Source organism: Rutidosis leptorrhynchoides, chromosome 1, assembly GCF_046630445.1.
Source record: "Rutidosis leptorrhynchoides isolate AG116_Rl617_1_P2 chromosome 1, CSIRO_AGI_Rlap_v1, whole genome shotgun sequence".
NCBI classification, from domain to species: Eukaryota; Viridiplantae; Streptophyta; class Magnoliopsida; order Asterales; family Asteraceae; genus Rutidosis; species Rutidosis leptorrhynchoides.
This window is the reverse complement of record NC_092333.1, coordinates 34378610-34402480: the sequence shown is the minus strand read 5'-3', so window position 1 is coordinate 34402480 and position 23871 is coordinate 34378610. Positions and strand designations below refer to the sequence as shown.

Genomic DNA, 23871 nt, shown 5'->3' with positions numbered 1-23871 from the left:
CTCATGTTAATGTTTCCTATTCATCTTTTGTAAAAACGTTATCTTTTATGAATGCATATCGGTTTTCAAACAGCATATAGTGTTTGACCTTATAATGATCCTGTTGTTGATGTACCGTACACGATGATTTTGTACGGGGCGTCACACTACATGTGAGTTTCCTAACAACTTCGTAGAAGCTACATGTGAGTTTCCTAACAACTTCGTGGAAGCTTCGTGTGAGTTTCCTGGAATCTTCCCTCTAATTGTTTAAAGTTCTCCATATCTCCAACATATAATTCCCTTTTTATAACTAAAACCTGTCATAAATAATATTAATGTCAAAACTATATAAGGAAAGTCGATATTAAAAAAGAAATAATTATACTTTGTAATTAATTAAAGAGAGTTTACAAATCTAATTACGGTATGCTTAAACGTAACCCTAAGAGCTACGTTTAGCATTGTCCTTGATTTTAATATCACTGTAGATTTTGATTTTTTGATTTGGGATGAATATTAGTTTAAAGTCAGTTTCGAAGTTATTTTATATAAGAGAAATGAAAGGGATTTTATTCTAATTTGAAAAACATTGTTTGATGAAAAATTATACTAAAATCATTCATCTACTCCTTTACCTTTCCTTCGTGTCAAAACTCAGGAACAACAATACTTTTTGAAACTATTTTCATTTTAAATAAAAATTCTGGAACAAAGTCTTAGTGTAGTAGAGAGATAAAAGTATACTTGCTGATGTAAATGAATGAAAAAAAAAAGAAGAAGAAGCGGGTTAATACTGAAAAAAAAAATGAGAGAAATACCCTCATGTGACATCACATGGTTGATTCTAATGGAAATACTCTAATTAACAAATGTTAGGATGAGAGACCAACAATGTTATTAATTACAAACATGGGTAACCAACTAAGTCGGAAAAAACATAAGTGGCTATCATCCAAGTGTCATTCATAAATTCTTTCATTTTGACCACCGAAGTTTGGCTTGAGTGGTATGAGGGTGAGATCCAATTTGGGGTATTGCCAACCCAGGTTCGATTCTCATTCCAATCAGAGAGTTTTCAACATTTGATGATACTGTCAACATCAATGCGATTTGAGAAGGTCTCTGGGGTTTTCCTAACCTTCGATGGTTCCGCCAACATCGTCGCTAATTGAGTTTCCTTCTGACGCGTGTGTGAGTGACAAATGAGAGCATTCGATGTTGATGTCGATGTCGTTAAAAAAAAATTCTTTCATTTTGATTCGAGTTCAAATATGAATCTCCATAACTAGAAATTAGTTTATGATATGATAACTTTTTTTAAAGATAAAACTCACTAACACTACTTCTTGCCTTTCAAAAAATAATAAATGATTGAAAAGTTGATTGCCATCTAATCTTGATCTAATTGATTTCAATACTCCGTAATAAACTTCTTCTTGCCTTTCAAAAAATAAAAATAAAAATAAAAATATTAAACTTCTACACCCGGAAATTGCAACGGAGTTTCCCTTTGAGAAATTCTACATTAAATGCATGGTTGGGACCATATATTATAATATATTTAGTTATGTTTTTGGGGATGATTCTCACACACACTTTTTTGATCCTCACACACCTATTTTAACTTTTTACTCTATGTGAGGATCAAAAAGTGTGTGTGAGAATCGTCTTTTTGTCATTAGTTGACTTGAGAAGCCAATCTACAAGTTTTATGTAGTTTAAAAGTCAGCTTTTTTACTCTTTATTATTAGTTGAAGTTGAATACACCAAAGTATTTTATCAGAAAACCGCTGTAAGTCATATACAGATCCTTTTTCCGATTTGCTTTATTATCATTGTCACTTAAGTTTTTGTTCATTCTATTACCTGTTCTATGTTACTCTGTTTTTGTCTAGCAATTTATATTTTATAAGTGTACAGGTGTATACACATACATGCATTTATTGGTGCTAAAAGATCATGAATCTTTGTGCAGCTATATAATTAAATGTAGTTGCTAATCCGTTGCTTGAATGATAAAATACAATTAAGCATTGAATGACAAGTGATGAAATGATAACGTTTGCAAATGTGAGTTTGATACAAATTGAATTGATTCCACAAAGGCTCTCTTGAACTCTGTTTTTTACCATGGATGAACCCTAAGAGTGTATTTAGAGCCCTCCTCATACACTCCTCTTTTACTAATTCGAAGCTCCTAACTAACACAATTTTGACTTTTGTTGACCAAGTGGGTTTGATTTGACCCAACAATAAGTAAATTCTTGATTCATCTCTGATCTGCTCTATTAATTCTTGACTTTAGTCCTATTAGTTTGTATCAGTAGATCATCAATTAGTTAAAGTGATTACTTTTGAGCTGCTATTAATTTCATATAACAAGATTTTTAAATAGCAATCTTCAACTCAATGTATTAAACTACTTGTACGTTAATGAAGTCATTTTCAAGGGTTAGGAATTAATTCCCTTTGACTACTTCTATATCTATTAAGTTTAAGGGTTAAAAGTTTCAAATGTAAACACAGATTTCATTACAGATAATGGCAGCCTCTTCCAATTCCAATCAATCGAAGTACGATGTATTTGTTAGTTATAGAGGTGAAGATGTTCGTAAAAGCTTCATGGATCATCTTTTTAAAGATTTCGAGCAAAAAGGGATTCATGCTTTTAGAGATTATGAAAATTTGCCTAGAGGACAAGAGATATCTTCTCAACTCTACAAAGCCATTGAAGAATCAAGGATTTTAATCGTCATCTTCTCTAAAGGTTATGCATCTTCTTCGTGGTGCTTGAGAGAACTTGTGAGTATACTTAACTGTAAAAAAATGGAAAACCCCAAACACGAGGTTCGAATAATCTTCTATGATGTTAAGCCTGATGTGGTTAGACAACAAAAAGGGATCTACGCAAAAGCGTTTGCCAAACATGAAGTCTTAAATAACACTGAGGAGGATGAATGGAAGAAAGCTTTATCCATGGCAGCTGACTTATCTGGATGGGATATTCAGGATTTGACAAATGGGTAATAATTATTTAAATTTGTTTGTTATTCTCTCTAAACAATACCTTTTAATATTGGTTAATTTGAGAATATTGGCTTTCTTATTCAACAGGTATGAAGCGAAGTTTATTGATAGTATCACCAAAGAAATCCTCTTAATTACACGCCATGCTCCGTTGCATGTTGATGAAAACATTGTAGGCATAGATGTGCGCGTAAATAAACTTAACTTATTACAGTTTGTCGGGTCAAGTAAAGTTCACATGATTGGAATATGTGGTGTTAGTGGAACAGGAAAAACAACCCTTGTCAAAGCTATATACAACTCGATGTATGTACACTTTGACGGAAGTTGTTTTTGTGAAGATATCCAAAGAGTCTCAAAGCGACAAGGCCTAACTCACTTCCAGAATCAGCTTATTGCTGACATCATGAAAACTAAAGATGCAGAGATATCAAATGTTACTCAAGGGATTGCGGTAATTAAGAAGATGATTTCGTCGAAGCCGATTCTGATTGTTCTCGATGATGTGGATCATCGGGAGCAGTTAGAAGCACTAGCTGGTTCACCTAATTGGTTTTACCCTGGAAGTTTGATTTTTTTTACAAGTAAAGACAAACAGTTGTTAAGATCTCATAGAGTAGATTATATCTATGATATGGAGTATCTTAATGATGTCGAATCTCTTAAACTCTTTGCTTCTTATGCCTTTAAAGATAGTCACATTAGTAGTGGGTTTGAAGAATTTGTTATAAATGTTGTGAAATATGTAAGAGGTCACCCACTAGCCCTTAAAGTTTTCGGTTGTTTTTTGTATGAAAAAACAGTATGTGAATGGGCCAGCGAACTAGATAGTCTCAAATTACATCCTAATGATGAAATACAAAGAGTACTTCGTAGAAGTTATGATGGCCTAAACGTCCATCAACAGAAAATACTGCTTGATATTGCATGTTCGTTGGTTGGGTTAAACAGAGATTTTGTAGTAAGTGTACTAGACAGTTGTAACTATTTTGCAGATACAGATATCAGAGTACTAGTTGACAAGTCGTTGATTACAATTTCTAGCGATATGTCACTTCAAATGCATGACTTAATTCAAGCTATGGCAAAGGGAATACTTAGCGAAGAATCTACCATGCATGGGAAGCAGAAGAGCAGGTTGTGGATTTCATCAGAGATTTACGATGTATTGAGTGGAAGCGAGGTAAAAAAGTGGCGAACGATTATTCTTTTTAATTTCAACCTTAAAACATAACTATAGTAAGTAACTAAGTAGTTCCATATGTTGATAGTTTGTTAATAAAATACATGTTCTTGCTTGTATTCAGGTAATAGTACAAGAAGCGGTTGAACTTATAGATTTCATGTTAGAAAAAACTAGTCTAGAGATACACGTAAATGCTAAAGCTTTTGAACGAATGAAAAAATTAAGGATTTTGAAAATTTATCATCGGGAAGATTTCGGACATGACTTTGCATTAAAGGACTTTAAAGTGAAAATATCAGGAAGTTTGGAGTTTTTGTCGAATGAGCTAAGGTTACTTTATTGGTGTGGATTCCCTTTTAAGTTCTTACCTACAAGTTTTTACCCGAAAAACATTGTTGCCATCGACTTGTCTTACAGCAACATAAAACATCTTTGGACAACACCTAAGGTATTTAATTAGTAACTCATATTTATTTGTTTCCTATTTGACACCTATCCATCTAAGAATTTATGTTTTCCCATTGTTTTCAGTGTTTTATAAGGTTGAAAGTAATGAGGCTACGTCACTGTCGTAAGCTAAGGAGTACACCCGACTTCACACAAATTACAAATCTGGAAGAACTGATTCTTGAAGGATGTGTGAAGTTGACTAAACTTCACCCATCAGTTGGAATGCTCAAGAGGCTTATTGTTTTAAATATGAAAAATTGCAAAAGACTTATGAATTTTCCTTGCAAACTCGAAACAAAATCTCTTAAAGTATTGTGTCTCTCTGGGTGCTTAAAACTGGACAAACTACCTGAAAGTTTGGGCAGTGGTCTTACAACCTTAGAAGAGCTACATATTAATAGAACTTCCATTAAAGAACTTCCCTCTTTTGTGTACTCTTTAACAAACCTTGATTCGTTGTCATTCGGTCAATATGAGAGGATTCCGTCTACAAGGTGGAGTTCATTTTCTCGCCTTATTCGTTTACCAATTCGACAACAACTTCCCCAAAGTCATTTAGTATTGCCTTCTTCGTTGTCCGGTTTGAATTTGTTAAAAAAATTGGATATGAGGTTCTGCGATTTATCAGAAGTGCCTGATAGCATTGTAGGCTTATCACATCTGAAACATTTGAACTTAGCCGGGAACACTTTTACTAAATTGCCTGACAGTTTAAGTCAACTTCCTCTTCTTGAGTATCTTGGTCTAGATTATTGCAAAAATCTAGAAATGATCCCGCAACTTCCACCGAGTACTCGTTGCTTTTTTGTAAATGATTGCACATCCTTGTGTGGGCTACCAGAATGGCTCAATCTCGGTCATGTATTTTTTTCGTGCATATTCATGGGTTATCCGGAATCGTGGATGAATCTTACCGTCCACGACTTCAAAAACCCTATTTTTTCTTTACTACGATATATGTCTTTCCAATTTCAAGAATGCGATATCTTCCCAGCTCAAGAAGGTCACGTCTTCCCTGATTATTTGAAGGTAATATATCATGGAAATAGCGTTCCACGTTGGTTTACAAATCGAAGTAAGGGAAATCGTGTAAAGGTCGATCTACCTTCCGATATGTGGTTCGATAGTAAGGTTATCGGATATGCATTTTGCGTTGTTGTCAAACCCAAAAAGTATTTTAGTAGTGTAGTAAGTTACTATGGCAGCCTGGCGTACTTTGTGAACAACTTTGATGGAGCACTATTATATAGTAGTTCTGATGAACGTCATATCCGTCCGGGGGACGAGTTCGTAGGAGAATGTGGGTCAGATATGATATGGTTGGAGTATACTGTGTATATCTATGTATGGAAATTCATCAAAGCAGAGAAGTTTGTTACTTTTACATTCGTAGAAAATGAAAATGTTGAGGTGAAGGAGTGCGGCGTAAGATTAGTTTATGATGAAGATAGACAAAAAGGATTTGAGTTGAGTATGATTCAAGACATTCCAACTCCAACACAAGATGGTGGTGTTTTCTTTCTACTTGAGAAGCGTCCTAGTAGTTTTATCCATCTCACATGGTAGTCTGAATCATCATTTTTTTCTTTTAGTCTCCATTAAAAGATGGAATTAATTTGTATACACTACGAGTATTTGATTATGTTTACTTTTCTTCAGTTACAAATACAGAGTTTTTAACAGTTAGTTCCTGCACACAATATGTTAAACAAAATGCCACTTTGAAATTCTGGAAACAAAATGCAAGTTTGTCTACTGCTGTCTAAAACTCGTACATGTTAAAACAATTTTTCTGTGGGTTGTGTTTTATTTGAGACATCTTGTGTCCAAAGTTTGATGATAATGCTGTTGTGTTGGTCAACAAACAAAGTGAACCAATCGGAACTAGGGTCTTTGGCCCGGCCCCACATGAACTAAGGAAGAAAAAGCATGTCAAGATACTCAGTCTTGCACAACATATTGCCTGAGGTACACATCCTTCATTAGTTGGTGTTTTGTGCTATTTTTTGCTTATGACACAAGCAATGACATCAAAACTAGATTAAAGAAGTTGGCAGACTTTGATTCTTTCTTTACCATAATTTCCAAGAGTTATTTAACCAAAGTGTATTAAATCAGCTATTCTGCTATGATTCTGTGTAAGTTTACTTTTATACATCTGTAGTCGGTAGCTAAAAAAGAGTTCAGTTATGCGTTTCATTACCTGTTGACTCGTTTTTTACTTTTGAAATTCATAGAAATGTTTTCTACGTACTATTATTTATTTTGCATAAACAAAGTCGCTTCATCCAATCATATCTGTCAAGTACTGCAACAAAACTATTTCATTGAGCAAAAAATGTTGTCATACTTCTGCTATTGTTAGCTGTGGTGAAGTTAAATGTGGATTTTACAAATGGTGCCAAATTTAGTTTAAATAATTTGTGTAGTTCTTGTGACCCTTAATCTGGATCATTTATCAAGTGGTTAGTTGTTTTCCTTTCAGGTTTGAGATTGTTAAGGGAACGCAGTAGCTTGAACCCGTCAGTTGTGCACCCTGTTTGGTGCAGAATTGAAGCTCTGTAGTTAGTAGTAGGAGAATTGATATTTTGGGGTTTCATGTAAAGATTTTATATAATTTTTATGGTTTTTGTTTTCTATGTGGTTTTCAGTATTACATAAGTGTCACTCATCATCCTGTTCTCTTGTATACAGTGAAAGATGGGTTTATAGCTAATCATTCAAGTAGGACATTTCTTAAACGTTTTTAGAATAGTTTTTGGAGGTTATAAATCTGTTGGAGGGTTTCATTTACAGAAATTTTGCGTGAATGTACAATTTTACCCTTACCAATATTAAATTATATTATATTATAATTATATTATAATTAAAAATTATAATTATATTATATTATAAATTATTATATTATAATTATTATATTATAATTATTATATTATAATTATTATAATTATTATTATATTATTATAATTATTATAATTATATTATATTATAATTATCATTATTATTATATCATTATAATTATATTATATTATAATTATCATTATTATTATATTATTATAAACTATACTAAATTATTATCATGAGCTTTTTCCTGTTCACGGGGGAGTTTAGTCTCTTCGCCTCACATGGGCATTTTCCCCTTTTTACTTCCAACATTCTCTTCGCCACACACCTCCTACCTGCCCCCATCACTACCACTCCACCACCAACTACCTGCCACGGTGCCACCGCCATCACCGCCACCACATACGTCAAACTCCCACCATCACCACATAACAGGTTGAGACGTCAAAAAGATGTCACTTTGTACTAACTACCCCACTTCGATGTAGGCCTAATGTGAATTTCTTTCACGGGGGAGTTTAGTCTCTTCGCCTCACATGGACATTTTCCCCTTTTTACTTCCAACATTCTCTTCGCCACACACCTCCTACCTGCCCCCATCACTACCACTCCACCGCCAACTACCTGCCACGGTGCCACCGCCATCACCGCCACCACATACGTCAAACTCCCACCATCACCACATAACAGGTTGAGACGTCAAAAAGATGTCACTTTGTACTAACTACCCCACTTCGATGTAGGCCTAATGTGAATTTCTTTCCTTTTTTGTTCCAATGCTTCACAAAGCTTACAAAGTTGCCTGAATAATGAGAAAACTACACAAGTTAAAAATTATTCAACTATTTTTACTTGTGTAAGTTGACCGTGCATATTGATGAGTTGGCTAGTCTACGGACAATTGATTTGAGTGGTTGCACACGACTACAAGAACTGTCAGAATTGATTGATGTTATACATCCATTGATGGTGGTTTGTCATGAATAAATTATCTGTCATGAAGTAAAAGTGGTAAAAGAAGATACATTTGATACCTTTTCAAAGATCATTCCAAGGGGATATATGTAAAATAAGAACAGAAGATAAATCATGCTGGTTTTCTTGTATGTTTGCTGAACATTTGAGACATGGTAAATTGTTGTATTGCATGTTTTCAACATCTTTTAGGGAGAATTGATATTGGATTGATCATTCTTGTTTATTGGATGTGTGAAATAGTAAGCATATCAATGTATAAAACCAATAAACAGACATAAAATAGTAGAGACACTGCATAAAAACACCATTTATAAACTTTTAGAAGTTCATGATACTAAGTCCCATATTGCTTCTGAAAAGGCACCAAAGATGCACTCATGCACACTTAAAAACCATGATCATAAAAACCCTTGCAAAGTATATATGGCAGCCAAAATTATCATAACGTTTGTACCAATAAAACAAATCCAATAGCTAATACCCTTTTCTTGCAGTCCTTTTCATTGTAGTAGTTTTCCTTTCAACAGTACCGTAACTCATAGCCAACGGTGGCTTCTTGTTTTCTTTGCTGCTACTTCTTAACGAATACCTTTGTGTTGTCTTCACCAATGGGGTTGTCATCTTCCTTGCACTCTCAAATTTCCTGGTTTCAATGGTTTTCTTTGCTGACTCAACTCTAACTCCGAGATACTGTTTGCAGGGGGACTTTTTCTCAACACCATATTCACCTATTTTCTTTCTCAGTCTTTCATTCCTTCTTGCAGAATACTCTTCATAGAACTTGCCCCTTTCGAACATAGGTTTCCCATTGTTAGCATTTGCAGATTGATTTGTAGTGGACCCCCACAAATTATCTTGAACCATCTTCGATAGAGCTTGAAATTCATAAGATATGGTATGGTATTCAGGGCGGAGTTCGGATACTTCCAAGTCGAAAGATTGTTTGGGTAAACGGGGCTTTGTTGAAAAACCTATGAAATAAAGCAACAACAAACTTTAATTAATATAAAATCAGGGAAAATGACCAATTGCATCAAGTTCGAAATAACACTTTGGCTTCATTGTAAACATATATTTCGTATATTTTCTTAACTGAAATCTGCAATATGTCTCTGTAGTTTTTAGCATATAGATCTTCCCTACTTGACATGAGAGTTATAAAGTTCATCCAAGTGTATCATTAATGTCTTTAGTAATAATATTATCCGTTGAAACAATTATTATCATGACAAATCAGTGATGATCAACAATAGACAAATTAGTATTATCTTATACTTGAAGGCCACTTTCAACCAACACTGGACATAGCAGAAACTTAGACTAAACTCTACGGACAAGACAGAATTATACGACTAATAGAAAACTATTCTTTAAACAGGTATTTAGTTTCAGACATTTATTACTTTAATCGCGAAGAAAATTTCCGGCATTAGTTACTTAATTACTGCCACCGCGGAAACAGTCACATTGCCACAGAAATAAAGTTCTTTGCTCTTACAGAGAACTTAAAGAAAACTAAAGCAAACACTTCTTTCACGCTAAAAAAAACTAGGACATTTTTTTAGTGCCAAACAAATGAACTCCTGGCATAAAGCTTTGTGAAAACAAAGAGAAAAGGTCACACAAATAACTATGTTTTCATGAATTTAAGTTCACCTAATTTCATCATTCTTGAATCTGTAAATATATTTAAATCTATACTAAACACAAGAATTGTCAGCAATTTTACAGTTTGGAAAAAGGTCACCTAGACATTTTCACAAACACCTACAAGGGTTTCAATATACAGCAAATTGCGAAATACAAACACCAAGTAATCAACAATTTTCATCAAATACAAACACCGAATTCTACTTACACACATCAAAACTCAAAATCTATACCACAAGATTGCTCAATTTCATTATATAATCAACAAAGAAAACAAATTTAATGAAAAACAGTAAAATACCTGATGGGGTTTGAAGGTTGTTCACGGTTGACTGAACAGGGCGGGTCAGGGAACGAAGCCTAATCGGAGATCTTAGAGCCAGCGGTGGTTTCCGATCTGAACGCATTGTCATCTTTGACATGTAAAGAAAATAAAGATTTTAGCTTTGTCGTTTAATTGTACAGTTTGTAGTGATTTTTATAGGGTTATATTTTGATCCAACGGTCATATTTGTACAGCGTGTAACGTAACGGTCATATTTTGATCCAACGGTTCAAAATGATCCACAATTTGGAAAGATTGGATATTATTATAGAGTTAAAGACAAAAATAGGCTACAAACTTACACAAATGTACCGATGTCGCTCACAAACCCATTTTCGTCCTATTATCGCCTACAAACTTATAAAAAATGTGTTGATATATATATAATTAGACTGAGTTTGTTTGCTATCAAATTCGTGAACATGTGTATGCTAATATGACTTAAGTTACTAAAAAGTTTGTTTACTGTTGTTGTAGCATACCTTAATAATGTTTCCTTTATTTTTTATATATTTGATATTGCTCGGTTTATACACATTATTCTTCGCAATATCTTGTTCATATTTGTTCGTTTCAGTTTATGATTGAAGATTTATAGAAGATATATGTTGAAGATAACGCCTTTTTATCTTAAGATGATGTTTGAGGTGTTACTTGAGATATTTGTGGTGGTTTACAATAGTTTTGGAGCTAAAATGTTAAGAAAAATGGTTCGGTTCGAGCTACAAATTCAAGGCTTTTTAAGCAAAAACATGGTGTTTCAGCCCTCCCTTTCTGGAGCCTTATAGACATATTTACTTCCCTTTTGCGAGCCTAACATCGAGCCTTTCTCGCGACGCGACAAAAGGGAAAGGCGAACGCGAAGACGTTTTAATTAGAACCTCGGAATCGCGAGGTTCTTAGCCTCTTTTGGGTCGCGATCACGAAAACAAGGGGTACAGTAAGCCACAATTTCTTTAGATGTTTCTGTTGAAATTTCCAAATTCAAGTTTTTTTCTATGTTTTTATCATATATTTTGAATCTTTATACAAAGATACTAAATTGGTAAATATAATATGAAATATTCATTTAAATCTTTTATTTTCCTTACGATCTTACAATCATATGTGATTGGATCTTACAATCAAATTGTCATGAGAATCAGATTAGATGTGATTGTCCTGCGTTTTTAATATTAGTCAATCACATGTGGGTGTCCCGCGTTTTAATCCTAACCACAATGACGGATCTTAAACACAATATTTGAGGGGGCCAACCTTGAACATAATTATTGGAAGATTATTTTGAGCATAATATACGGCGAATATTTATATAAATAAAATAGCTTATTAGATATCATGTATGACAAATATTTAATTTAATAATATATTTTTTATTTTCATGTATATATTATTGTTAAATAATCTTAATTTAATTAGTATATATTATAGTTTAACTAGTAATATGGTATTGTAAAAAAATTAAAAATGAATAGAAAAAGTGGTGGTTGAAGGACTTGAACCTGACCATATTGATATAATGAAATTCAAAGTTGCTAAAATCATATTGGTGTATTATTCTATGAAGCACCAGCATTAACCAATTCATATGGGAAAGCCATGACTCACCCATGCTCTCCCAAAGATCCGTCATTACTTAACCATTGATTATATTGATTCAATGAATGAAATTTATCTTGTGATTTTTTAAGCAAAATTAATGATGGAAATGAATAACTCACTAAATATGATAACTTTGACTTATTTATTTATTTAGGTAATTTTGTCAATTTTAGATTTTTTGGGTGGATTTAAAATCAAAGAGTAACAAATATAGTCAAATACCGAGTTATTAGTCTTTTAAAATTGGGAAAATTGTTTGAAAATGCATTGAACTTTCACCAAATTTCTATTGTATGCATTCAACTTTCAGATCTCTTATTGTATGCATTCAACTATTTTAATTGTTCTATTGTATGTATTTAACATGTTATAAAAGGTAAACTTCAAGTTACCTCAATTTCAAAATTACATCATTGGTCCCTCATGTTTGTCAAATATTACATCATTTGTTTTTTCTAGACAAAATTACATCGTTGATCCCTCACATATATCTTTTTTCATTGGTTACAAATTTGAGTTATACATATCTAGGTATTCTGACAGCTGTAATGCTAGTCTGTGAGTTTATATGAGGACTAGAAAGTTTATTCCTTCATGTGTTCATCGCATTATTACTGGTAGTAATTGTATTATTCTAATTATTTAAAACCAACACGTTAGATACAATAGTTTAAATATGCTAAACACAATTTTAGTTTATGAATGCATGTCTAAATATATATACTGGTTCAAGTGATGAAATGTCCCGTTCATATCGATTATAAACGTTACATATTAATTGATTTCATTGCGAGGTATTTGACCTCTAAATGATACATTTTACAAACATTGCATTCGCTTTTGAAAGACAAACTTTCATTACATCGAAAGTTGACAGCATGCATACCATTTTATAATATATCCAACTATAAATGACTTAATAATATTCCCGATGAACTCAACGACTCGAATGCAACGTCTTTTGAAATATGTCATGAATGACTCCAAGTAATATCTCTAAAATGAGCAAATGCACAGCGGAAGATTCATTTCATACCTGAGAATAAACATGCTTTCAAGTGTCAACCAAAAGGTTGGTGAGTTCATAAGTTTATCGTAACCAATAAAATTCATCATTTTTATAAACCACAAGATTTAAATACAGTACACCTATCTCGTGTACAAAACCATTTTTCATAATGCTTAGCAGAGTAGGTTCGTATCCTTTTCTCCCCCGTAGGTTGCCTCGCGATTTTTAAATAACCGTACACATATCTCGTGCACAAAAATAACATACACATAACCTGTGTATAAAAATCATTCTCTCTATACATAACATTCACTTTGCTTTCATAGCTTGGCTTGGTAACCGACCTTAACATATAATGCGCATCACTAATATCCCCAAAACAGAACATCTCGTCTGTATAATATATAAACTTCGAAGTACTAAACACCACGCCCACTAGCTCTTCCGTCTAGTGAACATTCTGGGTGGGAGTGTTAAACCCGGTAGCTACCTTTAGGATTCGCGTGAATTAGGGCCATACCCGATTCTAATTCTTAGGTTACCAAGCAATAATAATCAGGGAAAATAATCACAACAATTAGTGGCAATTATAACGTCCAACTAATTCAATAATAATCCACATAACTTATGTCTGCATAATAATTCATTCGAGGAATATTTTGCTTGTGTCTATCTCGTCAAACATTTATAAAAGCATTTCATGTATTCTCAGTTCAAAATATATTTCAATAGCATTTAATAAAACAGTTGTAAAAACGGCGCATGTATTCTCAGTCCCAAAAATGTAAAGAGTAAAAGGGAGCAAATGAACTCACAATACGATATTTTGTAGTAAAAATATTCATACAATGGAACTGAACAATGCAAGGTTGGCCTCGGATTTACGAACCTATATCAAGTATATATATTAACACAAAATAGTAATCGAATAAGTTTATATATATTATTATCAATAATATACTTGTTATATTATATGTTATATAGATAAATTTATATTTAATCTATATATTTTATATAAGTAATACTTATAACATTAAATTTTTAATATACTAATTACTCATTAAATTATTATTTAATATGTAATATTGATATTAACATAGTTATGTCTTATGTCATAAATATATTTTTATATAAAAAATCTTTATTTGATATATTAATAATACTAATAATAATAATGATAAAAATAATATTAATTATGATAAAAATCATGATAATTCTAATAATAATAATAATAATGATAATTTTAATAATAATAAAAATATTAATTTTTAATAAAATATTAATTTCAATAATAATATAACTTTTGATAAAAGTGATAAATTTTAAAAATAATGATACTATTAGTGTTACTGATAATAATAATAATAATAATAATAATAATAATAATAATAATAATAATAATAATAATAATAATAATAATAATAATAATAATAATAATAATAATAATAAATAAACTACCTTTAAGCTTTTCCCACAAAAAATGTCTTAGACAGGTCTCGAACCCGAGACCTCTCGGTAACACAACACACCTCCTAACCAGTCCTCCATCTGTTACATTCTGATTTAATTGGAGTGTTTACTTCTTTTAACTCAATTTCAGCTTTCATCACCTTCACTAATGTCTCTATAATCATCATCTCATTAAAAACCCATATGAGTTTATGTATAATTCGGCCCAACTAGAAACTGAATTAATCAGCCCAAGTACAACTAAAAAGTCCAAGTGTAACCCAAGTTTCATCCCGTAATTAATGGGCGTCGGTGTAAAAAAAATAATTAAAGGGATCCGAAGTTTGCAAGTGCAAAACAGAAACATAGTAGTCAACAATCATTCGCGTTTTTTTTTAACGTCACTATCATCAATATATATTATCTTCTTTATCAATCATCATCGTGTATTCATCCTTATTATAAACAGAAGCAGAATTTTTATGGATTGTTGAATGGGTTTCAGAATAAGAATATATATGGCAGCGTAACAGTAATTTAGTAATGGGTTCCGATGGGTGTGTTTGGTTTTAATAAAAAAAATAAACATCACTTGCAGCAACGAATTGCAAGATTTTGTGATGGTGATGATAGTTGTGGGTGGCTGTGAATCATGGGTTTGTGATGGTGTTCGTTTATTAACAGAGAATGGGAGAAAGAGAAGACGAGTGAGATATATAGAGAGTAATGGGGTTGTGGTTCAAAGTGGCGGTGTTAAATGGAGGTGGCTGTTCGGTGGTTAAAACAGAAACGAACAGGAGTGGAAAGAAAACGAGCAGTACCAGGCGTTAACAATAGCAGGCTACTTGGTTCGTGGTGTTCTTGGTGTTTCTCGAAGATAAAGGGATGAGAGAGAGAGAGAAGAGTGAGGTGGTTTATGGCGGTTTAGTGATGATCATAGGTGGTGTTGTTAAGGTTGCAGATGGTGAAGCCGTGGTGGTGATCACGAATGGAAACAGAAAAGAGGAACGGTTTGTTTGGTTTGTGATAGTGTGTTGGTTTATTGGGATGTGGATGGTGATATGAGGGTGATAAGGTGGAGATTATGGTGGTTATAGTGAAGGTGAAGGTGGTTTTAGTGATAGCCTGTAACAACCTGACTTTTTTCGTTAACTTTTCCGTTAAATACTTAACGACCGTTAGTTAAATTCTACGAATTTATACGCCAGAACTTTTTCTTTGAGAATATTATTTCTAACATGTGCTACATATCACTTGATTTCATACTTTGGTTAGAAGTATGCGAGAAACTTAGAAAACGCAAGAAAAACGTACGGTTAGTGAAAATCGGAGAAACGTCTTAAGACAACCAAATGATTGATAATTCACTTTTAATAATTATTTTATATAATTATTATGCTTTAAAGGTACTTTTAATTTATTAGAAGTTTTATAAATTTAAAACGCGTAGAATTCGTTAAACGCTCGGTTAACGTTCCAGTTTCGGTTTCGGTTAACGACACTTAGCAACGAATTAAATAATTATTAAGAAAAATAATTATTCCATGTATTTTATAAAAATTAGAATTCTTTTATGATTAACAGAATTTAATTTAATTAAAGAATCCGAAAGAATTAACGTTTAGCGATTCGGGTTGCGTTTTCGGATAACGACACTAAAAGGCTCTTAACGGGATCCCACAGAAAGTTATCTAGCATCATTTTAGAGTCCATAGACTCCCTTTTGGGCCACTTGGCCGAAATTATTCACCCCTCCATGGTTTATATGTTATTTTCGTGGCCCGTTTGTGTTAAAACCCAACTAGTTAAGCCCTTAAACCTTTTAATCCCTAAAATTAAACAAAGAAAAAGGATCACGGATCCTCCCTCTTCTTTTGGACGAATTTTACAGCCCCTATAATCATCATCTTCATCTCCACCTGTTGGTCCCTTAATAACAACAGGAGTATTGTAGAGGGGGGGGGGGGTGAATACAATTCTTTTCTTAATTAACTAGTCAGTTAAACACGTTTAGTATTCTGTAGTAAATAAGATAGAGTCACAGGTAATTTTCAACTGTTATTCTTTATTGATTAAATCAGAAAGAATCACAACTATCCTTGGCTGAAATGATAGTTGGTTGATACAGATTACCTAGATTATAGCTAAGAGATAAACTAAAGCTATTACACGGTTTGGACTCTAACAGATAAACCCACACCACTAGTTTTTACAATAGTGGATACAACAATATATATAGTAGTTCTATTAACCGTGTAATTAATCTATTGTCCACTAGTACATTGGATGCCTTGTACTTGTGGGGACAATTATGTCAGAAGGCGTGCTCTCCTTCTTTCCTCTTAGGTAGCTATTTGCAGGAACACACCAATTCGGTTTGGCACTACCATTTGATTTAAACAAATGGAATGTTGTGTTCCCTAGGTATGAATAAAGTATAACACATGTCTGCACATGCGTTCCACTTCTGCATTCCCACGTGGTCTTGTAAGGTCACTTGTCAGCCGCCGACTCCTGTCCTTTTCTGTTCAACTTTGTCTTCGACTTCTGTTGAATAGTGCGTTGATGTAGACCACTCTGATAAACTACCATGCTTGTAATTGAGCATGGCTGTCTTGTGTTGTATGCTATTATCCAGACTTACTGGTCCTTCATATGCTGAGTCACTTGATATTCTTGATTTGCTGGGTGCACATCCTGTGCTGATTCGAAGAATACATTTCTACCTTGTGCTGATAGACTAGGCAGCATACTAAACACTCGACACAGCTATATTAGCTGACTATACATAAACAAACGTGTGCTGGCTGCACATAACACTTTAGTGCAAATAAATATTGTTTTGTCATAATTAAATCCTTAATTATTTTGGGGACTCAACAATCTCCCCCTATTTGATGATGACAAAACCTATGACTTGAAGAGAAAACACTAAAGCCAGCACTTAGGGACCTAGAGAGAGTAGACAGTAAATTCGTCCCTTTAAGTTTGTTTTGGGATCTTTTGATGAGTTATCTATATCTTATAATTTGATATGATTTTGAAGATAAACTCACTTTACTTACATTACATCAGATATATACAATAATTACAAGATAATTCATAATAAAAAGTAAATTACAAAGATACAAGTTAAACACATAGGAGACTATCTATCTTTATCCCTTTCTCTTTCTCTTTCTTCATCAGATAGCTCCTCTTGTTTAATCTTCCAGGCTTCAGGGAACAGGAGAGGTAATTCAGCAGGGTCAAAAACAGGGATGAAAGGAGGTAGAACAATTCGGCTTCTCCCAGTTGGTCCTTCACCAGTAGGTTGCTTCCCTTTAGGCTTTTGAGCAAGAAATTCATCAACATCAACTACTGGTGCATTCCCAAACTTAGTTGCCTTCTTGAACAGCTGTTGGAGTTCAGTCTTAAGAGCACTCTTGATAGCACTCTCACCTTTACCAATGAAATACTCCAAGATTTCTATCCATTCACTGAATCCAAGAGTTCTTAAGTCATCAAAACTAATCCTTTCTTGAACATTGTTATCCCTGACAACATTGAAAGCCCTTTTTGTCCCCCTGTTTACCTTGATAATTCTGCAGGGATTAGATCTTCTATTCATCACATTACCATACCTGCTCTTATAATAAGTATCAGGAAACTCAATATTGTGATCAGGTACTACAGGAGCAGTGGTAGGTACTTTCTCAGCAGTTTCTATCTTATCAAAAACCTTATCCTGTTCTTTGACAATGGCTCTGGCTAGTTTGAGGGACTCAGCCTGTTGCTTTCTGTCAGCAGCCAATCTGTCTTCAATATCCTGAAGCCTTGAACGTTCAGCAAGTTCAGCATCAGCAGCTTCTCTGGCTTCCCTTTCAGCAGCTAAACCCATCAGATAATCATCATAAGAAATGTTCAGGGATCTTACTGCTTCAACCATCTTTCTACCCTCTTCAGTACTAAGGGCAGCACAATACTCCCTTATATCCATACCCAGCTGGAGAGCATCTTCAAAATGAATTCTTTCATCAGTAGTGGAGAGCCTGAGACCACTGTTATTCAAGTACACCCTAATGTCAACGCCAAAGGTTAGTGCAACAATATAGCGTGGCTGATCAAGAGGGTGATGCAGCAGCCTGACTTGACGAATTCTTTCATTAAGTTCAATTTGTCTTTGTTCAAGCAACTCTGGAACAGTGATCTGAAGTCTGTAGGCATCTCTTTCATCTGGGTTCATTTTTCTGATGTTCGGCTCACCATGGGTTACTGAGTCATCTTCCCAAGTGATATGTTTGTCATGAACCCTTGGGGAAGATGAAGGATACATAGATGATTCATAGCTGCCAGATGAACTAACTGGATGCTGATTGACCCGGTTATCCTGTGTTCTGTCAAAGTAAACTTGAATCTGGGGAGGAAGAGGAGATAGAACAAATGTTTGGCCGTCTCTTCCCCAGACTGTGAAGTGAGCAGGATCAACCGTTTCATCATCTACTTGTTTAGCACCCAGCTCAACCGACTTTGCTGGGTCTTCAACACTTGTACTACCCAGCAGCACACTTCTGGCTGGGTCTTCTATCACAGCACTCCTTGCTGTGTCTTCAATGCCAGCTGACTGATTAGTATCAGCTGGCTCAACCACATCAGTACCTTCATCAGCTGCCTCGAATAGGGGTCCATTCCTCAGGGGCTGATTGTCCCTAGGAGCAGATTTCACCCTGTATTTGTCAATAGGCCTGGGTTCAGCTGATGGTTCTTGTGTCGATACTGGTTGAATAGGAGGCAGGTAAGGAACAATAGCAAGATGCTCCCCCTGTCTAATATCATCATCATTAAGGATGATTGTTTCTGCTGGCTGTGTTTGTTGTGTAGCTGGCTGAGCAGCAGATGCTGGTTGAGGAGTAGAGCTGGCTTCTAACATAGCATCAACCCATTTCATGAAAATATCAGCTCTAACTCCACCAGTTGACTCAGTAGAATCAAGGTAATCCTTCATCTCAGCAGGAGTCATGTTCCTGATTCTTTCTGCTCTCTGTGCATACAGCTTTGCCCTCTGTTTGTCGTATTTGACCATGAACTTGGCATTTCTTTTTCTTGCCTCTTTTCTGTGTTTATCAAAGGCAGTCAGGTCATCATCGATTTCCATTGCTTTTGGACTCAGCCATCTCCTGTGCATAATCTTACGACGTTTAAGTTCAGCAAAGGCCTCAAACTTGGCATTGAAGGCATCATCTAGTTCCTGCTGTCGCTTTTGATGTCTCTCTAACTTCCTCTTCATTTTACGTTCAATAGATTGAGACAGCACAAAAGCTTCAGCTACAGCCATATCAGAAACATCACTGGGCTTACTGCCAGAACCAATATCATCCACTGGTGTGGCAGACACACTGGGTTGAGTACCACCAGTTGCCTGTGCACCACCAGCTTCAGTATGAGCGTTGCTGGGCTTAGGGCCAGTGTCTTGACCATCACCATCACCATCTCCATCTCTCCTGGGTTGTTTAGGAGCCTTTTCATGTTCATGCTCCCCCTCAGACTGTTTTCTCTTTTTAGATTTCTTTTGAGACTTTTTCTCCCCCTTTTTGTCATCAGCACGGGCAGTAGGGTGAATAGAAGGGGAGACAGTAGCATCAAGATCACTGTCTGACTGAGGAGCAGAGAAGGAAAAATTGTTCCACTCAGCAACCTCTGGAGTAAGATGGGCACCAGGATCCACACCAAATTGTCTTAGCAGAAGATTGGAGGATCTAACTTCATTCCTGGCTACACCCATAGCCATTTGTTCAACGATGGCCCGAACATCACCTTGCAAAGCAGCCATTCGTTGCATGTTTTCAACCATCTGAACATAGGCAGCAGCAGGAATCATGTTAGCCATTTGAGCTTCCTGCAATTCCAATCTCTCGTGTAACACCCTGTTCTCCTCATTTAAGAAAGTATTTCTGCGGTTAGCAGCATCCAAATCAGCTTGGAGTCGGGTGATATTTTCACAGTACTCATTGTGAGAGATAATTCGCCTTTGAAGCTCCTCTTCATCTTCGTGGTGCTTTGTGATTGCTTCGACTGCCACATCAGCAAAAGCACACACCTGCTGGAGTTTAAGATCAATAGGAGTTGTAACAGCCTCTCCAGCAGATCTGACAGCAGCAGAGACACTATCAACAATAGCTCTGTGAATAGTTTCCTCCAAATTTGGTGTGATCCCTTGCAGTGTCTTATAGACAGCAAAGGTGGAAATATCAGCAACCTCATCTGCATTGAACTTTAAGTATGCAGAGGTTGAAGGTTGGTCAGCACAAGCTAACAGAGGAGTATCACCGTGGGGTGGTGGAGATGGAAGGTCAGGAGCTGACTCATCACCATGATCACCATCGTTTTTACCTTCGCCCGAAGGCTTAGAACCACTGATATCCTTGTCAGCATTACTATCAGCATTGTCATCAGTAAGATCCACTGGTTTGTCTTTGGAACCAGTCACGTTATCATGAATGACTGGTTCGCCCTTACCAGTACCTTCATCAGCATCCTCATCAGAAGAAGATGAGGAGGAAGAAGCTGAGGAAGAAGAAGGTACTGGCGAATCAGGGACATTTTGCATAACACACTTACCAGTAGTAGGATCGATGACAAACTTGAGAGGCCTCCATGTACCAGGAAATGGCGAAGCAGCTGGAGCCATACCAAAAACATGATAGTAAGGCTGTTCATTGATTTTCTCCAGCAGGGCTATCCTCTCATAAATTTCTTCTCTAGCTGGTCTATCAAGCTGAGATAATAGCTCAACCATCTCTTCACGAGGTAATCTGCTGGCTGAGACTATCGCAGATTCGGGATCGGTGGTCAGCTGATCGACCAGCATAGCAATCTTGGGAGAGATTGAAGCTCCCTTGAAAATGAAGTTAGGAACAACTTCATCTGGATCTGGTACCTGCACAACATATGGCTTTGTTTCCTCAGTAACAGAAGCCTTAATCGAATCAGTAGTTGTGTCAGCAGAGGTACCAGCATCCTTAACATCAGCAACCTGTGCACCAGAATCAGAACCAGGAATGACAATAACATTAGCTGCATTCGGCTGAATGGTTTCAAACTCCATCTCAGCAGTTGGTTCAGTAGCAACCAAAATCGGAACAATAGGATGACGAACTCCCGATTCTGTAAGAACTTGACGTTCCATAGAAGAAGAATCAGAAGAATCAGCAGGCTCATCAGACATTAATGCAGAGTCCACTCTTGGCTGGGTGACAGGTTCATCAAGAAGAACATCCTTGACAATATTGTCAATAACCTTCTCAAGAACAGGAGGTTCTTCCATGATAACATCTTCCACACCAGCAGCAGCAGAATCAACAGTACTAGCATCAGCACCACCAGTAACAGAATCAGTGGTGCCAACACCAGTAGCAGGGGCAGCAATATCACCAGTAGGAATAACAACATCTTTATTTTGCTCCCCCTCTGCCTGTTCATCTACCCTGCTAAGAACTGAAACAATAGAACAAGTTATGTTAGCAACTGTAGAACCAAATAAATTTGACTCAACAATTGCATCTGTTTTTGGTCTCTGGGGACAGACTTTTGATTTGGTCAGCCCTTCGAATGAGACAGAAGAAGGTGTCTGTAAGTACAGCGGTGACTCTGCTGACTCATTGGCAACACATGTTGACCCAGATAGTGTAAGAGATCTGGCTGGTAATGATGTAGGAGTGCGACTCTTATCAGTATCCGAGTAACATACTGGCTGTGCAGTCACCTGAGCTGGTTCAACACGATGAAGACCCAGCTCAAGCCTGCTTTGGGGGTCAGTTATGTTCTCTGCTGGTTGTACTGTCAGCAGAGAGTATTGCAATAAGTTCATTTCAGAAAAATGTGGAAGTGCCTGGTTAGACGAGTATGGGTTGCTACTCTTCTTGACACCAGTTTTAAAACCAGTCAGCTTGGGAGCCAGGGTTATACCGTTAACTCCCTCAACATTTTTCAAGTCAGCAGTTAAAAAATTTTCAATTAAGTTAGATTGTTCTGCTGTTTGGTCTAGAAACGCACCAGGTTCCATAGCTACATCCTTTGCAGGAGCAGCAGCTGAGACTGGTGCAATCTCCCCTGTGGTTCGCTTGGAGCCAGCTTTAGCACGCTTAGGTTTGCCTGTTACCAAGAAATAGATGAGCAACGGATTCCAACACTAGAATTGGGTAGTCAGTATATAAGACTAGGGCTGTTCTTTATGATTAGAGAGCACTAGATTCTAATACAACTACTGCTTTACCAGTATATGAGACGGTGGCTGTACTAGTTGAGGTAGCTGGCTGCTTCCTTCGCGTTGCTGGCTTTCGCTGAGGACCCTCCCCTCAGCTGGTGCAGAACCAGAGGCAGTCGATTGGGTGGCTCCACGACGAGCAGCAAGATACTCGTTCATTGCTGGTGTCAACTCAGCATATGGAGCAGCAGGTACATCCTTTGGCATACCCCCTTGTTTTACTGGGACCTCAAATGATTGATCAGCAATTTGCTGATAAGCTTCACCCAGTTCACTTTCAAATACCAGGCTTAAGAATCGTGGAAATGGAATCAAGTTGGTTCTTACTCTAGCAGTCACCATTTCCCTTAGCCTCAAATAAATTTCAAGGGCGTAATCGATGTTCCTGTTGAACAACAACCCATGACCAAGCTTGAGCTCAAAATCTGAGCATTGGTCAAAGCTTCCTGACTTTTGACTCATGCACTGAGTCATCAACCCAAAGAAGTAGTACCACAGAGGTGGCATATGCTTTCTCAACGGTGTATGTGCCACTGGTCCAGCAAACCCAATGGTCTCCAACACCTCCCTTCTTAATTCGTCACTAGTAGGTGAAGCAACAAATGGTCCACCGGGCAATTGAAGAGCACGTCTAATAGCTTCAATGGTGACAGAGCAATTTAGGGTTTCAGTCACCATGCCACGAATACATGGAACGTTGCCGGGAGTGGTAGCAACAGTGGCAGTATACCAAAATCGTGCCAAACAGGCAGCATAGAATCGGGAAGGTACACCGGTGATGGCTCTTGCCAGAGGTGATTGACGGATGTATTCGATGAGGGCCTCATACCCTTTGTTAACCTTCGATTTGGGAATAGAGAGGGCATGTGCAGCATTGCCTCTAGATAGGCGAATCAGTGAGTGATCAGGTGCATTGGGAGCCCTAATCAGGTTGGGGTGGAGATTGAACAGTGGTCCTTGAACGACGTGTTCTTGAACCACCAGTTCCTCCGGTGCCGGTGCCGGTTGTGGGGCAGATTGTGGTTGCTGTTGTGGTTCGACTGTTTGAGGTTGTTGTTGCTGTTGTTCCTCTTGCTGGCTTGCAGCACGTGGTGATTGCTGTTGTTGTTCTGCCATTGATGAGTGTA

The 23871-nt window shown here is 36.2% G+C and overlaps 2 protein-coding genes across 3 annotated transcripts; one reads left to right on the top strand and one right to left on the bottom strand.

Moving 5' to 3' along the window:
• The first annotated feature begins 1716 nt into the window (after positions 1 to 1716).
• LOC139858785 (disease resistance protein Roq1-like) lies at positions 1717 to 6824 on the top strand. Of its 2 annotated transcripts, none has more exons than XM_071847631.1 (5): positions 1717 to 1774; positions 2521 to 3005; positions 3097 to 4192; positions 4317 to 4643; positions 4727 to 6824. In XM_071847631.1, the coding sequence occupies exons 2-5, from the start codon at positions 2524 to 2526 to the stop codon at positions 6209 to 6211; spliced, it is 3390 nt and encodes a 1129-aa protein (XP_071703732.1). In that variant the 5' UTR covers positions 1717 to 1774; positions 2521 to 2523; the 3' UTR covers positions 6212 to 6824. The 2 variants fall into 2 exon arrangements, with proteins under 2 accessions (XP_071703732.1, XP_071703724.1); XM_071847623.1 differs by having other exon boundaries at positions 1739 to 1774; positions 2509 to 3005.
• A 2056-nt stretch (positions 6825 to 8880) lies between these two features.
• LOC139857437 (uncharacterized) lies at positions 8881 to 10530 on the bottom strand. Its single transcript, XM_071846221.1, has 2 exons — positions 10419 to 10530; positions 8881 to 9438 (listed from the first exon to the last, which is right to left on the bottom strand). Exons 1-2 carry the CDS (start codon positions 10528 to 10530, stop codon positions 8942 to 8944), a joined length of 609 nt encoding a protein of 202 aa, XP_071702322.1. The 3' UTR covers positions 8881 to 8941.
• Positions 10531 to 23871: the final 13341 nt, after the last annotated feature.

What these genes read in the sequence shown, in the direction of transcription:
- LOC139857437 (XM_071846221.1), bottom strand. Translation starts at nt 10,530, where the DNA reads ATGACAATGCGTTCAGATCGGAAACCACCGCTGGCTCTAAGATCTCCG. An exon ending in CAACCTTCAAACCCCATCAG is followed by an intron (nt 9,439 to 10,418) that starts GTATTTTACTGT and finishes TTTATTTCATAG; the next exon opens with GTTTTTCAACAAAGCCCCGT.
- LOC139858785 (XM_071847631.1), top strand. Translation starts at nt 2,524, where the DNA reads ATGGCAGCCTCTTCCAATTCCAATCAATCGAAGTACGATGTATTTGTT. An exon ending in ATTCAGGATTTGACAAATGG is followed by an intron (nt 3,006 to 3,096) that starts GTAATAATTATT and finishes CTTATTCAACAG; the next exon opens with GTATGAAGCGAAGTTTATTG. An exon ending in ATGTATTGAGTGGAAGCGAG is followed by an intron (nt 4,193 to 4,316) that starts GTAAAAAAGTGG and finishes GCTTGTATTCAG; the next exon opens with GTAATAGTACAAGAAGCGGT.